This window comes from Ceratosolen solmsi, unplaced genomic scaffold (genome assembly GCF_000503995.2).
Source record: "Ceratosolen solmsi marchali unplaced genomic scaffold, CerSol_1.0 scaffold13, whole genome shotgun sequence".
Taxonomy (NCBI): Eukaryota; Metazoa; Arthropoda; class Insecta; order Hymenoptera; family Agaonidae; genus Ceratosolen; species Ceratosolen solmsi.
Window position 1 is genome coordinate 2342752 of NW_011948418.1, and position 15451 is coordinate 2358202.

Sequence of the window (15451 nt, forward strand, 5' to 3'; positions counted from 1 at the left end):
TTTTTTTTTTTTTTTTTTTTTAATGACTTTTTCATCGACCTTAATTGATTTTTACTTAACTGTGACTTTTCACTCGTTTGCAGCTGGCGATTTCAAATAATTAATAAAGCTTTCGTCAATTGTAATTATAAGCAGAGCTTTTGTCATTCGAATTCTAAAAGTCATTCTTAACGAAATTTCAAATTATTATCATTATCACGAAAATGTAATTAATTGGCTTATTATTCCAAATATTTCAAAGCCAAATTACCGTCATTCGCCGACAAAGAAATATGATTTATTAAATACAACTTTAAATCACTTATCTCGACATTAAAAATGATTATTGAATAATAAAGAGTAGGCGAATGGAACAGAAACAGCACCGCTAGTAACTACTAATGCATCAATCAAGGCAGAAACATCTTTCATTCAATGTGTCGTGAGGATAAGGACTCTGACGAGCGGCTCTTGTTGGTCGGGCACCAATCGAAAGTAGCATCTTACCTGGCGGGCGATGATCTCTTTTTTCGATCTCTGGATCGCGAGCGCGAACGTCGCGACCTTGAGCGTCTATCCCTGGACCGTGAGCGGTGAGACCGCGTCCTGGAGGTGCTGCGCCTGCGCGAGCGCGATTTCCTGCGACGTTCCCTGGAGCGCGAGCGCTTGCGTGATCGCGATCGAGATCTGCGTCGATGCCGGGAGCGTGAACGCCTGTGCCGCGATCGTGAGCGCTTACGTGAGCGCGAGCGACGCGATCGTCCCCGTGATCTCGATCTACAATATATACAAAAGTAACAAATATTAGAATGATCGATGTCGGGGAGAAGGGGCATGGGTTATAAAGGAGATACAAAGTTTTAATAATAGGCAGAATTGCGTGGGTGTGTTGGTAATAGCATTATTACCAACAATAAAGCAGATTATTTCAGTCAGATCATTTAGTCTACAAATTTATTCCTATTTACTACTGATTAATTCACGATGAACATGAAAAATCGGATTTTATATTTAGGAAAAAATTTACAATATTATACATGAGACTGTATGTGAACTTTCAGAGTTTGTAAGAGGTATGTCCTTTATTTGATCGATTATCAATATAATAAATTCAATGTACATAAATGTATTAAAATTAAATAGGACAATAACACGAACCAGACATCTTTATTATGCCAAATGTTTGTATAAAATAGTAACAATATTATAAATTAGTTGTAATAGATAGTAAAAAAAAGTATTAGCTAGTAGTTCAATTATAAAGTAACAATATTTTATAAAATATTAGTGTCATTGTATATCTTAGTGTTAGTTATAAAAATTTTACGATTTATCGTATCGAAGTGTTTAGTGTTCAATCGATGTTTGGTAAAAATTAAACAAAAGAACAAGAAAAAGAAAAAATAAAGAAGAATAATTTACTATTTAAACTCTGACATTTATAAAAATATACAATTATTAAGCTATTTAGTTAATTTCAGAAGACGCAAGAGAATTGAAATTGGTAAGGTAGATATTGTGTGAAACCAACCTAGATTTTCGGCCACGGGAGCCACTACGACTACGTTTATCTTTGGACAGCATGCCGATCATGGGATCTATAGCTGCAGAAATAAGATTGTGTGCCTCTTTAACCCGTGACATTGCTTCTTCAATCTCCTTTTGTGCCGCCTCGTTACTTTTAGCCTCGGGCTTAAGTATGGCCTGCACAGAATGACCCATTTTGATAGGTTTGTTGTTGAGTATTTGGCCATTAAGCATTAGTGCAGGTACAATGGAAGCTTGTTCTGAGAATTCAATTAAGGCATACGAACTGCTGTCCGAATCTCTGGTACAGAGTCGTGTGTATTTTATATCAATGTTGTGATTGCTAAAAAATTCTATCAGCTGTTTGTCCGTGGTAGTCGAATCCAAGTTACCAATTACCAAGGTCCTACGAATTTCTTCGATCTTTCTACTATCCAAATGACCGGGTAAATGTGGATATACGGGTAGACCATTAGCTTCAAGTTTAGGATCCATGGTAGTTATTACATGATTGGGTGGAACTCCTTCGATAGCATTTACTACGTTCGGTGGAAGTTTGGGCTCGGATGGATACAGTCCTGTATAAAAGTTAATCAATGTTATCCATAATCTTTTATATGACATTAAAAACGGTAGATAAATTGATAAATAATCTTCATGATCTTGCGACTTATAATATTTGCCGAAAGTTTAATAATATAAAAGAGCGTATATTGTAAAGAGAGATTACATTAAAAGTTTGGGCTTACAACATTGACAATACATAATTTTTGTTATTATAATATTTGTCTACGTATATAAAATTTACTTTATAATAAACAATATTTATACTTATTTTTACATTACCTTGTTATATAATATATAATAAACTATAGAACTTTAATTAACTAATCATTATTGGTTATGCGTATAATTCTTGGAAAGAAATATATAATTCTATTATTGTCCAATATGTACGGTTATAAAAGAAAAAGATATTAAAAGTTAATAAACTAGAAATTATGTTCAAGAAAAAGAAATTGATTAAAATATAGTTCAATAATTTAAAAAGTTCCATGAATATTGCAAACATTTATAAAAATGATGATCGATGCAATTGGATTATTGATATTATAAACATTTGAAAAATAAAAATTCCACATTGTTTATTTTAAATTAAACAAAAAAAAAAACTTTTTCATACTTTGACCTAATTCGAATCTACTTAAATTTAATAGTAAAATATATATAATTAATAATATTTAATATTATTTATAAAAGTATCGATTCTTTAATCGTGTATTGTAATATTTTTCTTTTGTTATTTATCGTTATAATTGTACTAAATGAGTCTGTTATTCTTAAGAATAATTTATACTAAAAAATCCTTAATGTCTTTCATATTTATGATATCGATTATTTTATAAGCTTTCTTATTGGATAGAGCTTAAAACATGTTATTGAATTGTGAGACTGTAAACAATCGAGTAACTAATTTCAAAATTTCTATGTCGTTGGAAATACAAAGCTGATATAATTCTGTAGTAGCAGGATCAATCGATACAATGATTTTTTTCATATCTTATACAATATTTGGAGGCTTTTAAAGATATGATTTGGAAGCCATTCGAATGAAATAAGTCATTGTTATGAAAGTTAATCGTACCAGGTACAACAGTGCCATTATTGGTTAATTCCAAAGCCCTTTGCTCGTCGGGAATGTCACCATTTTGATAAGGAATAACTATGAGGGCTCGGTCAATGAAAACTGTATTGGTCATGTGCTGGGCCACCGCAACATGACTATGATCATGAAACTTGATGTAACATATCCTGGACTGAACCGGCACCGCCACATCTCTTATAGTTGGATATAATCTGATATCCTCGATTTTCCCGAGATAGCCAAAAAGAGTTTGCATTTGATCCTTGGTGGCTTGGGGCGCGATATTCGTCACTTGGACGACTTTCGTTGAGCCCACCGCCATTGCGGAACTCTTTTTTGAGGTTAACTCGACGCTTACGGACGACTCGCACCTGCGCTTGGCTTTTTTTTCCAGTGCTTAATACAGTTCTACACCAATTAATGAATTTACGAACGTAGACGAGTGTGTAGCACTGGTTAACTATCCCGATAGACTTTCACATGTTTGCGGAATAATTTATAAAACGACTGGATAAAAAATAAACGAAGCGGCCTAACTACGTCCGCGCGTACCAGGAGAAAAACTGTCGGGCAATTAATTAATCGGAGAATTTTACCCCCACCATCGCGAGCTTTTTCCCCTTCGCATTTATCATAACGGATCATGCGCAGTCCAGGAGTTTATTTGCTCATCTTTATTTGATTAAGTTGCGAAATAATAATTACTCTGGGTTATAAATTACAATCAATGTAAACCGTAAAATCACACATTGTATCACGATGTGGTGCTAATGTTAAAATTTACTATACTTACGTGTTCTAGAAATTTCTTCGAATCTTTCAAATTTCATATAACATAAGAGAGCATTGATAACATTGAAAATGTTTAAAAATCAATAACGTCAATATTCAATTTGATTTCCCATTAAAATTTAATTTCTTCGATTAATATGTTGTTTTTATACGCAATAATTATGGCTTATTTTCTGGCTATATATATATATATATATATATATATATATATATATATATATATATATATATATATATATATATATATATATATATATATATATATATATATATATATATATATATATATATATATATATATATATATATATATATATATATATATATATATAAGCGCGCGCGCGTACACACACGCACGCACGCACATATACGTAGAAATAAAATTTTCCATATTTCTTCATTTACTCGTGCGATATTTAACAAATAATTTCCTAATTTAGATGAATTTTACATGTACATTATAATAAATTGATTGTTTATTACTTAAATTGTTTATTACGTAAATTGATAATACCCGCACAGGAGAATTAGGGAAAATATTTTCTAAAACATATCTACCACTCATCTATATAAAAATACACGGATTCTTGCTTATCTTTAGCATCCTACATAATAATAAGAATTTTTCTACTCCATTTCATAAGAATCCTTTAATCTTTCAACGTACCGTACTACTTCCTTATATCTTATCTGCCTTATAATGCCAAAGTTCTCTTTCATGCTACGTTAATTCTAATTAGCATTTAATCGCCAAACATCTCTTCTATTCATCCCTTAACAATTACCTTCATAAATTTAATTTATCTTCACCTATTTACATATTTAACATTCATCTTTAGCCAACAGACAATTTGAACGTAACAATTTACATAATTAATTGTCGGGTCCGTAGAATCAATGCATCTAGGAAAAATTTTTTTTTTTTTTTTTCATTTCACTCCTTTCGCCCCTGAAAGCATTTCGTTCTCATTGTTACGTTGCTAACTGCGGAATTTTATATTAATTTATCATCATGAACCGTCTATTGAATGCAGGATTGATCGCGCAGGATTTACCTTTTTCTTTCAGTATCAGACCTTTAGTGCTCTTTTCATGATTCATTTTCAAGAGCAGAGATAAGAGGTTGTAGAAAAAAGCTGACAGAAAGAGAAAAGGTAATAATGAAAAGTGCTCGACGATATAAGTTTGTGTATTCATAGCTTCATGTATGCATAACCAACCCAATGCTTAAGTCTGCGAGAATTAGTAATATTACCGTAATCCATTATGGATTTGAAAATTAAACTATTCGCTATCGATTTAATTAAGTTCCACCGATCGATAATAAACAATAAAGATAATATTTTGTAATATGAAAGTGAATTTAATAATAAAGCAGAATTTATATAATAAAATTAATAAAGCATTATTATAAATATTATTTAGCTAAGTTTTCATAAAGAAAAGTTATCGTTACTTTCAATGAAGCGAGGCTATGAAATTTCAACGGCATTCTTTCAAATTTTTTTGCTGTCTATGTTTTCACGCAAATAGTAAGAAATGGAAATAAATAGCCGTATTGCATTGCATTTTGAAGAATTTGAAAATGATATTTATAATTACTCCGAGGCGTCTGTTAGTTGAGGAATAATATAGATGATGAAATATAGGGTTGGTATTGAAAATTTCTAATTTTGGTTCTCGGATAGTTAATAAAATTGTCGATAGACTTTGATTTAATGAAGACGAAGTTTGAAAATTACGAAAGGCGATACTATAATAAGTCTTTTTTTTTTTTCCTTTCAAACTCGTTTTGCACCTAATGATACTTACCGAAAGTTATTCGATTTTTTTTTGGTTTTTTTTTTTTGTGTGTGTTTGGTTTTGTTTTTAATTTCTAATGCCAGCAAATGCAAATGCAACGGTGCTCAATTACGAATGAGCTTGGGTTTCAGACACATTAACTTACTTAGTAACTTTTGCATTGATTAGATTTCGATGGATTTAGGGTATTAAAACACTCGACAAATTAAACACGAAGTGCGATTCAGTGCGCAAGCGCGATGCAAATAGCTAGTATCCATGAGCATCGTTTCATCTGGCTAAAATGACGTACGTCGTAGATTCGCATGCGCACCGTAAACCTTGGCTCTTGGCTCTTATATACGTGTCTCGTATAGACGTGTGCGTGCGCGCGTGTGTTTCGATACCGTTACGCTTTGGGCTTGGTAGTGCATCATCGCGATTTAGTATACATGTGTGGCTGGCTACTTCGATGCCAGGGCGCTGATAATATTTGATCAATAGCACATAGAATTATGTTGATATCTCTCGATTTGTTAAATCAATGTCAATTTGGTTAAGCCAAAGGTTAAATGAAATTGTCGCGTTATAAGTATTTGTCGCACTTTGAATCTTCAAATGAATCAAAATAGCAAAAGGTAGTATTTGGAAACTTTTGGGTCTGCATCTGTGCACTTGTGTACGCATGCGCGTCAGGTATTTACGGTAAGCGTTGATCTCAAAGCGTATCTCTGACTCTAATCCAGCGCTTGAAAGGTTGCCATATTTTGATTGGTACAAGTCTAACAACGGACCTTCGTTTAACGAGGCTAGAATAAACGAGGAGAACTGCTGCCTTTCGCAAATAAAGTGACCTAGGCACCATTAAACGATAATTGTAAAAATGCTCCCAAAAAATCAAGTTTTTTTTCATTTTAAAAATTCAGACTTTAAGTTCACTTAGAAATCCTCTACTTTTGTTTTGGCGTCAGCTTGCAATAGAATTCGTTCGACTCAATATAAACGGTATTAATTAATTAATTAATTAATTAATTAATTAATAATAATAATAATAATAAATGTATATATATATATATATATATATATATTTAATCTCTCCAAATGGAAATTTAATTTAGTGGATTAACGCTAAATAATATCAAATATGAGTTTGTGGAGGTATTTGTTTAAAACTTAAAATAATTATGACGAACGACGCAGGTAATGTTTGAGTCGCGCACTAACAAAGTCCTATTACTAATACAGTTGCAATTTTCTCTGGATCATCTTCTTTTCAAGCTCACTTACCATAGGAACACTGTTTATGTGAACATTTGGTTCATTCTTTGTTTCTACTCAAAGTACAAAAATATGAAAAGTCGACATAGATGAATTATAAAATGTACAGTCAAACACGTTAAAATACATTTAAATATTATTATTGGAGTAATGGAAAATGCCAAATCAAGTTTTCCACCGCCACTGCAACGAACCCCATAATAAACAACAAACTTAAATCCAAACAAATTTAACTACTCGGAACTGTGAACATGTTTGACTTTTATTAAACTGCTCATTTCGGATCTAAAATGGGTTATTGAACCTTACTCAACAATTCGACAATTATAAGTCTTAACAAACAAAACACAAAACAAAACGGAGAAGTAAAATTTAATTCAAAACATTACAAACGTCTCGATATTTCTAATAATTTTAAAACACATTTTTTCCAATTGTTTCATTTCAAAGGGCAGTTATTTCAAAACAAAATAGATAGTTTGTATATTATCTATGAAACTAGTAGATAAATTTTATAATTATTTCACGAACGAGACATTCAGGATGTATAAATAATATATTTTATATTAACATAGCTTACAGAGCTTTAATATATAAAAAAAAAAAAAATAAATAAATAAATAAATAAAATAATAATAATAATAAATAAAATTGCTTTTTATTGAAGTTCATTAATTATAGAGCATTATTACGTTTTTCTTTACCATTGAATAAATATAAATTTGTCCAAATAATCGAATTGTTGGCCGTTTATTTGAGGTAATTACTAACGTCACACTTGGATTCGTTTCTATATCGCAAAAATTTAATAATGGTCGCGAATATATCAAACGAGTAGTAGAGTACGAATATTATGCATTGAATGTAGAAATGGATAAAACTTGATTTACGTATACGCATTTTCTCTTAACCTTTCCCTCATTTAAATACTCAGCATAAGTTTACTATGTCCATAATAATCTAAGCCGACAAACTCTTTTAGCGTAGCAACGATAATCTTTGTATTCATCTCCTTTCTATTCTCTAACCGTAATTCTTGATTATAAATTACGATATGCCACAAACGAGAGATTTTCCGGCAGAGAAAGTAGAATCCACTTATTCAATGGATATCAAATACGAGTCTTATATATAATTATTAAATACAGCGCTTAATGAAAAACAACATTATTATTAGGTTGGGGAAAATTTGTACTCTTAGACATTCGAATGGATAAATAAATCCAGATAAATATATTTATGCATATTTAACAGATTAAACGGATATGAAACAAATATTTTATTAAATGTCAAGTGTATAAAATAAATATAGTAAGTCAATTATTTGTAATATACCGATATTCAAAAATAAAGAGAAGATATTTTAGAATTTTTTCATCCTCAACAAATCCGTCACTGTAAGGATTCTATGGTAAAGTTGAGGCAATTTTTCTAAAAGCTAATAATTTCAAACCCAACGCACGATTTTCGGCAAATGGACAAACAATTTATTTCTCGTGCTTTGCAGGTAAAAATTACGTTACGTGCTGCCATCTTTACCCCAGTCAAGAAGAAATATCCTTTAATATGTTATTGGTTAAATTCAAATTTACTTGCAAAACTATTACATGTTTGTTTCATAAATATGAACTTTTCGAAAAGAAATTTTTAAACGTTTACTAAATTGTAATCGTCTCATATTATGATTTTATGAAGCGATCGTTAAATACGAAAAAAAAAAAAAAAAAAAAAAAAAAAATTAGATAAAATTCGTAAATAAGCAAATTAGAAAAATAGTAAATATCCCTAAGGATAAAATCGTAATAAATTAAAATTACTTCCTTATTTTTTAATTTATGTGAATATTTCGTTTAATTAGTAGGATATACGTTTGAATGGCTTTGGCGCAAAGTTATTTATATGAATTGTGAAGGACTTATTTATGTAAACACGTAATATTTATTTTTCCAAAAGTGCTAATTTCATTTGATTTTATGACGTTTGTGTATTCGATCTACATAACCTCTAACCTAAATAAATAACTTCACAGCAATCCGTGACAGTAGTATATAATAGTATGGAATTCTAAGCGGAATTCTTATTTAATAGTGGAGAAAATAAAAAACAATTACATTTGTAATACAATTTCATTATATATTTCTTCATAATTTTATAGTCGAGGATGCTTTTAAAATTATTTAGAATTTCTATATGCATTAGTAGTTTTTTATACACATTCTATGTACTTTGCAATTTCACTTATTTTTTATCAAAATTGAAAACGGCTAATCACGAATTGCAGCAAGGTAAATATTTTGATAGAGAGTATTATTTTATCGATTTTAAGGATTTTCTACAATAATGTCTGTATTACTAGGCCTAATTCTAAAAACATTATGGATTTTACTATTAAACACAAGTTTACTTAGTATTTTTATACTGCAACATTCGGTGATGGCCAGTGACATTGTTAAAGATTTTTATTACAAATTCAACATAGAAGATATAGAACGTAGTGTTTTTAACATGAGCAGTGCAGCTGTTTTGCACTTTTTGATGTCAACATGGCAATCCATACCATGGTCGTTAATTTGGAATTTTAATATAGATGGGAATGATAAAATGTCGTTTGTTATTAGTTTCTTACACTTTACTGGATGGCTGATAGTCTACACTGGTTGCGTCATGATGGATATATCAGAGCTGGCTGGAATAAAGCAGGTTTATTATAAAATTTCCGGCAGACCTCGTCCTATGGCAATGAAATCTCGGGAGCTTCAAAGATATTTTATGCACATGAGGCATCCAAGCTTCTCTGGATTTTTAATTATATTATGGGTTTATCCAGTCATGACGTAAGATATATATAATTGTGTGAAATTTTATTATGCGTTATATCACATTTTAATTATAAATTTGTAGAAATGTAAATAATGAATGTTTGTATTACAGTATAGACCGTTTTATTCTTGCCTCTTTATTAACGGTATATATGATTCTAATGTGGACTATCGATCAAGATGATTACAATTATCATTCCATTATAATATCGAGAAAAGAAAGAGAACTTGGTAATAAGATGTTTTAAGAAGTTAAGCGAAATAGTAAAATATTCTATGTCCACAAGCGATATCAAACACCTAAAAATAGACAAAAATTATTCTTTTACTTACCCCATACTATACTAATTTATTGTGTGATATTTAACTTAGGTTATATATTTTTATATATTAATACATTTAAATTATTAAGATAGATTTAATAATTTTTATTTTGTAATTTATCGATATATTTGTAACAAAATGCATTAAATCTATCATCTTATTAATATGTAATTTTGCAATTTTTTCCGTAATTAGACTATTAACATACAATTATATTTAAGATGAAGATTTCTAATGCTTTTGAATGGATAATTATTTCTTTGTGTTTATACTTTATAAGGATGATTAAATTGTATCGATGAACATCTTGAATTATTGATATATTTTTATGATTTCAATTTTTAGAAGTCATTCAAATATATAAATCTTTATTGGACTGATTAGCAACATAATTAAAAGTATGACTTAATTATAATGTAGTGTATAATCTACAATATATCATATACAATTTAATTAATCGTAATTAAGGATTATTATATATTCATGAAAAACGAAAAGAAAAACAAAGTATTAAAAATAAAATAGCTACAGTTATAATAGTAAAATTTTATTTTTATAATATTTTTGGATATATTTTATTTCAAAATTAAAACATTTTAAATTGTAAATTTGGGCAATTTATTTAATTTTATGTTTGAATATTCTTTTAATAATAATACAATAAGTTGTATTGTATTGTATTGTACTGTATTGTCTTAATACATTGGATTAAGAATTACATAACGATAACTTTGACATTTCATATTTAATATATCTAGTAGCTTTTAAAGCACAGTATGTAGATTTTATGTAAAAAGTGTAAAAATTAAGTAAAAATTGCATATCAATCATTTAATTTAATTGTTAAAGCTTAAATTTTAATAATTTTGCTTTTTTCACTAATCATTCGTGGATTTAAAATTACGTAATGTAATATTTGTAATGATAACACGATAACACGTAAACATAAAGGTGATAATATATTTAAATTAAGTTCAACAGGGTATAACATAAACTTTATTACTATTAAATATCAGAGTAGACAGATACCATTTGTTATTCTGTTTATTTGTTGTTGTTTTAGAAAATAAAATATATTTATTTACAAAAGAAAAAAAGAAGAGAAAAGTGCCTTTTGTTTGTTTTTACATTTATTTAAACTTTTATATATTTTATGAATGCTATAGCATTATAAATAATATCGCCTCATTAACAAATACTTGTAATTTTATTCTTTTATGCACGATGAGACACCATGTTTTTTTTTAATAATTAATAGATCCTCTTTCATTGTGTAAGCTGCAGTTAAAGAGAAAGGAAAACAAAAAAGACAATGTTTAATATACGTGAGAACAGGCGTAAGTGAAAATATAACATGCACCCAACTTTGCATCTGTTGGATTAAAGAATTCAGAAACGCTCATAGACGCTCGTCTCAAACATGTAAATTGAAAGTAAATTCTCGAATGCTAATAAGAGTAAAATAGAGAACGTTCGTAGGAATGAGATGAAAGAGACAGACGCTTACAAAAAGCTTGAAAATAAACTCCTCTCTATACGTAACAGCTCCATTGAAAATGGGGTCGCGTTTTTTTAATAGAACTACGATAGCCTCCATTGAAATTGTGTGAAACGACAGAAATCAAAATGTATGTCTTGTGGAGCGCGCAGACGCATTCAACAATCGCAAATTTAACACCTTAAGCCAGCACGTAAATATCGACGGCGAACTCACGAGATATACGGATATGACCTCTTTCAAGCACATATTTATTCAACACAATTACTAATTGGCCATGTAGTAACGGACCATCAAGTCACATAATACTTTTATTTAAGTCTTTACTACCGAATCGGTATATCATATTAATTGAGAGAGAGAGAGAGAGAGAGAGAGAGAGAGAGAAAGAGAGAGAGAGAAAGAGTGAATATGCACGTGCCGACAATTTAATTCAACATTAAAATGATTTATCTCTCTTATAAACATTAGTCTCTCTTTTTATATTATAAAGTAAATTGTATCAAGAATATAATACAACCAATAATAATATTATCTAATAAAGATTGTTTGGATAGTTTCGATAGTCTATTTACCTCCAAGTTCCCCGAGTATGCAACTATTTATAATGATAATATAACTTTATATAATACTTTGGTTATAATTTTCATAGAAATATTACGTTCATTTCATTTGTGTTTGTAAAATTGAAATAACATGGAAAAACGTACGTTTTGGTTGGTTCAACGTCTATAGGCATATTGACAAAAAGTTACGACATTATTGTTCTAATCCGCACAAAACACGGGAAATTTATTTAATTCTTCATATTTTCATTTAAGAGTGTATTTATCGAATATTTGAAAATCGCAATTTTAATGTCGATAATGTAATTTTATTAATTTTAATCCGAGATATATTAAAGGTTGTGTATGTAAGGTAATTTTTTATAGTTATGTCTATTATAGTTATTAACGTAATTAAATTTACGTTGCAAGGGCAAAGACAAGAAATTTCCTATACAACGAGAATACATTTTGAGCTTTTAATGCGTAGTCGAGAGCTTAAATTTTGTCGGGACGTTATCGTCGTCTCGTCGCAATTGTTTCAATTTATTCCCAGACTTCGAGCATAATGCAGAGGGATATGCTTTGGTCCTTTGCAGTCCTTTGTCGTCCGCTAATCAAGGGTGTCGAGTGGAGCGTGAATAATAAATAAAGGAAAATTGGAATGCCTTTCATTGCAGCATGACACCGGCACTTTCGGCTACGACTTTACAAGCGTTTTACCAATTAATATTTCATCTGCATGAAAACACAATAAATATCATAATAATAAGTTGATTTAGATGTTCGATTTAATTGAAAATAAAATGTATGCTACATTCAATGGCAATTAATTCAGTAATTAATGTATCAATTATTTTATAATGGGAATATTAAGGTACATTTACGTGCGAATAAATTCTTTGTCTTAAGGTTTTTATGAAATTAGTCTCGAAGAGTCATCGATGACTCTTTCGCACATTTGAGTGTACACATACGGTTTCATTAATAATAACGAATAGGATGGCTTTGAATAGGAGGTCGTTGAACGTTCAATTTGTAATTTGAATGAGTAGAGCCGTCCCTTTGAGAATCCAATAGGGCTGGGGATGCGATGCCGGAAGCAAGATGGACATTACAAAGTTGGTACTGTGCCCAGTGGTCGACAGAACTCCAGCTCGAACGCTCGTTTTGTACAAAGGACTAACGTATCTTGTGTCATTGGCTGGCAAACTCAGCACTGGAATAATTAGCACGACGGGCAGAGGAGGATTCATTTCGCCTTTGCTCGCGTCTACGAGGACTTGCGTCTTACTGTCCCACTTGCCGGCGTCGATGAACAATCCATGAATAAGTACTCCGTCTTCCGGTGCCTGCAGGCTCTGGTATACATAAGCCGGCTGAAAAGATAAGCAGTTTGTCGTTTAAAATTCGAGGTTGAGAAGTTAGGGGAAGGAGAGCAGCGATTGGAAATGAATTTTCACACTTTTCAATATTCGTCATTGGATGGACACGACATTCACGATGATATATTAGGCGAATCACTTTACGACGATTAGTGTTTATGAATAATAATGCCCCATTAACGATTACGCGCCACTTTATAAAAGTCTTACATCTTTTTTCTCCGTCTTGTGCACAATTTCAATATCTTCTTGATTTAAGAACACATTGGTGATTTTAAAATCCAACTTCAAATGGTCAATTGGAATATTATATTTCCGAGCGTGTGTTTGTAACATGCCGGTGATGAATCCTTGTGGGAAAGAGAGGCCGGATATCCAAAATGAAATTGGCTTCTTCTCGGTTAACCAGATCTGTAAAAACGAGTTTTCACAACAGAAAGCCCATTATTTATTACAATCTGAATTATTATCGATTATTAATGATTAATTATGATTAGTTTTCATTAGTCGAATAGTTGGATATATACAGCATATGTGAGGTAGAATTTTCAATTTTAGATTGAAATTTCTTCTGTTTCTTTTTTTCTTTGTGTTTTTGTTTTTGTTTTTGTTTTTATTTTTATTTTTATTTTTGTTTGTTTTAATCGACAAAAAATTTTAATATTACGTTTACTTGAGCAATGATTTTATTATATGAATGCTTATTGCCTTAATACTGTAAAATAATTCCTTCGTTTACCTTTATAAAGTCAATTCTAAGTTCTAAATCTTTAATATAACTTTCTAAAGTTTTCAAGGATGGATAAACATTCACTTTATGCCATATTTCGGGTACCTAATAAACATCGAGAACTTTTCAATATAAGTTAATCATAAAAATTGCATGAAACTCTCGAGCATATAAATGTAATTTTTATTATACTTGATTAGTAACGAGAGATCTGAAAACATTTTCAAGCTCTTCGGACATGACAACAAATCCTTTAATAGCCTTTTGCAAATTTTCCATCGATATGTGAATTTGTTTCAATAGAAGATTATACCTTTCAACTTCATGTATCAAGACAACTGTTAAAGACGGCAATCGACCTGTTTTGTCTTTCTGTTGAAGATATTGACATTTATAATCGCCGATAATTATAATGGGTTAAGAGGAAATTTTTCTTTTATTTAATACTTTGAGGTGATCAGGATGGCAAGTGTCGATGTCTATTTGAAGAGCAATTTTCTCTATAATTGATTCGGACAAGCTGTAAGCGATTTCCGAATCTGATTTACCTTCCTTGCTCATACCTATTTTGGGCTGGACCTCCGTAATGGCTTCGATTATCAATTTTGATTCCTTTAACTGATATCGATCGATAATTTAGAAATTTTTATGAACCATTTGCCTTGGTTATATTATACCTGGAAAGCAGTGTTGGCATTTTCGTGCATGCCGAATATTTCTGGATCCTCTATTAATGGAAATTTGCTAATGAATGTGCGATATTCCTCGATCGTTGCGTAACTTGGTGCATAATATGTTCCAGATGGAGAATAAAGATAATCTGCATTTTCAAAATTCAAACAAATATTTAATTCTTACGATGCTCGATCATTGCCATTGAATGAAGAGCAATTTTATATTGATTATAGTACCTTTGTCGAGAGTTTTCGAAGATAAAAATTTATCCAAAATCGTTTTCAAGCAGCGCAAATCCCAATTATCCGTTATTCTTCCGCCGTAGGTAATTTCACCTAAATTAAAATCATAAATTTAAATAATATACCTAATGTATTATCACAACCTAATATATTATTATGAGAAAATGGTAGAAGTATAAATAAAGTACTGTTTTTTTTTTTTTTTTTTTTTTTTTTTTTAAATTTTTTTT

The 15451-nt window shown here is 30.3% G+C and overlaps 3 protein-coding genes across 3 annotated transcripts in view; 1 reads left to right on the forward strand and 2 right to left on the reverse strand.

The window, feature by feature from the left end:
• The window catches only part of Srp54 (splicing regulatory protein 54), a 4408-nt gene extending 642 nt beyond the window's left edge, over positions 1-3766 (reverse strand). The window contains exons 1-3 of the mRNA XM_011496885.1: positions 3152-3766; positions 1511-2084; positions 487-756 (exon numbers count right to left, since the gene is read on the reverse strand). Of these exons, the coding sequence (XP_011495187.1) occupies positions 487-756; positions 1511-2084; positions 3152-3473 (1166 nt within the window). The 5' untranslated portion in view covers positions 3474-3766. The remainder of the gene's footprint in view (positions 1-486; positions 757-1510; positions 2085-3151) is intronic.
• Positions 3767-9140: 5374 nt separating this feature from the next.
• On the forward strand, positions 9141-10140 carry LOC105360096 (nurim homolog). The gene is made up of 3 exons (XM_011496886.1): positions 9141-9288; positions 9360-9837; positions 9935-10140. The coding sequence occupies exons 1-3, from the start codon at positions 9165-9167 to the stop codon at positions 10068-10070; spliced, it is 738 nt and encodes a 245-aa protein (XP_011495188.1). The 5' UTR covers positions 9141-9164; the 3' UTR covers positions 10071-10140.
• A 3073-nt stretch (positions 10141-13213) lies between these two features.
• Positions 13214-15451, reverse strand: part of Dhc16F (Dynein heavy chain at 16F) — a 30322-nt gene continuing 28084 nt past the window's right edge. Inside the window, exons 55-61 of the mRNA XM_011497235.1 lie at positions 15216-15314; positions 14982-15124; positions 14752-14922; positions 14497-14676; positions 14314-14409; positions 13785-13985; positions 13214-13568 (exon numbers count right to left, since the gene is read on the reverse strand). Coding sequence (XP_011495537.1) covers positions 13221-13568; positions 13785-13985; positions 14314-14409; positions 14497-14676; positions 14752-14922; positions 14982-15124; positions 15216-15314 — 1238 coding nt within the window. The 3' untranslated portion in view covers positions 13214-13220. The remainder of the gene's footprint in view (positions 13569-13784; positions 13986-14313; positions 14410-14496; positions 14677-14751; positions 14923-14981; positions 15125-15215; positions 15315-15451) is intronic.

Bases quoted from the DNA above. Each gene is read 5' to 3' on its own strand.
- LOC105360096 (XM_011496886.1), top strand. From the start codon at position 9,165: ATGCTTTTAAAATTATTTAGAATTTCTATATGCATTAGTAGTTTTTTA. The intron at 9,289-9,359 runs GTAAATATTTTG...CTGTATTACTAG, and splicing joins TAATCACGAATTGCAGCAAG to GCCTAATTCTAAAAACATTA. The intron at 9,838-9,934 runs GTAAGATATATA...TTTGTATTACAG, and splicing joins TGGGTTTATCCAGTCATGAC to TATAGACCGTTTTATTCTTG.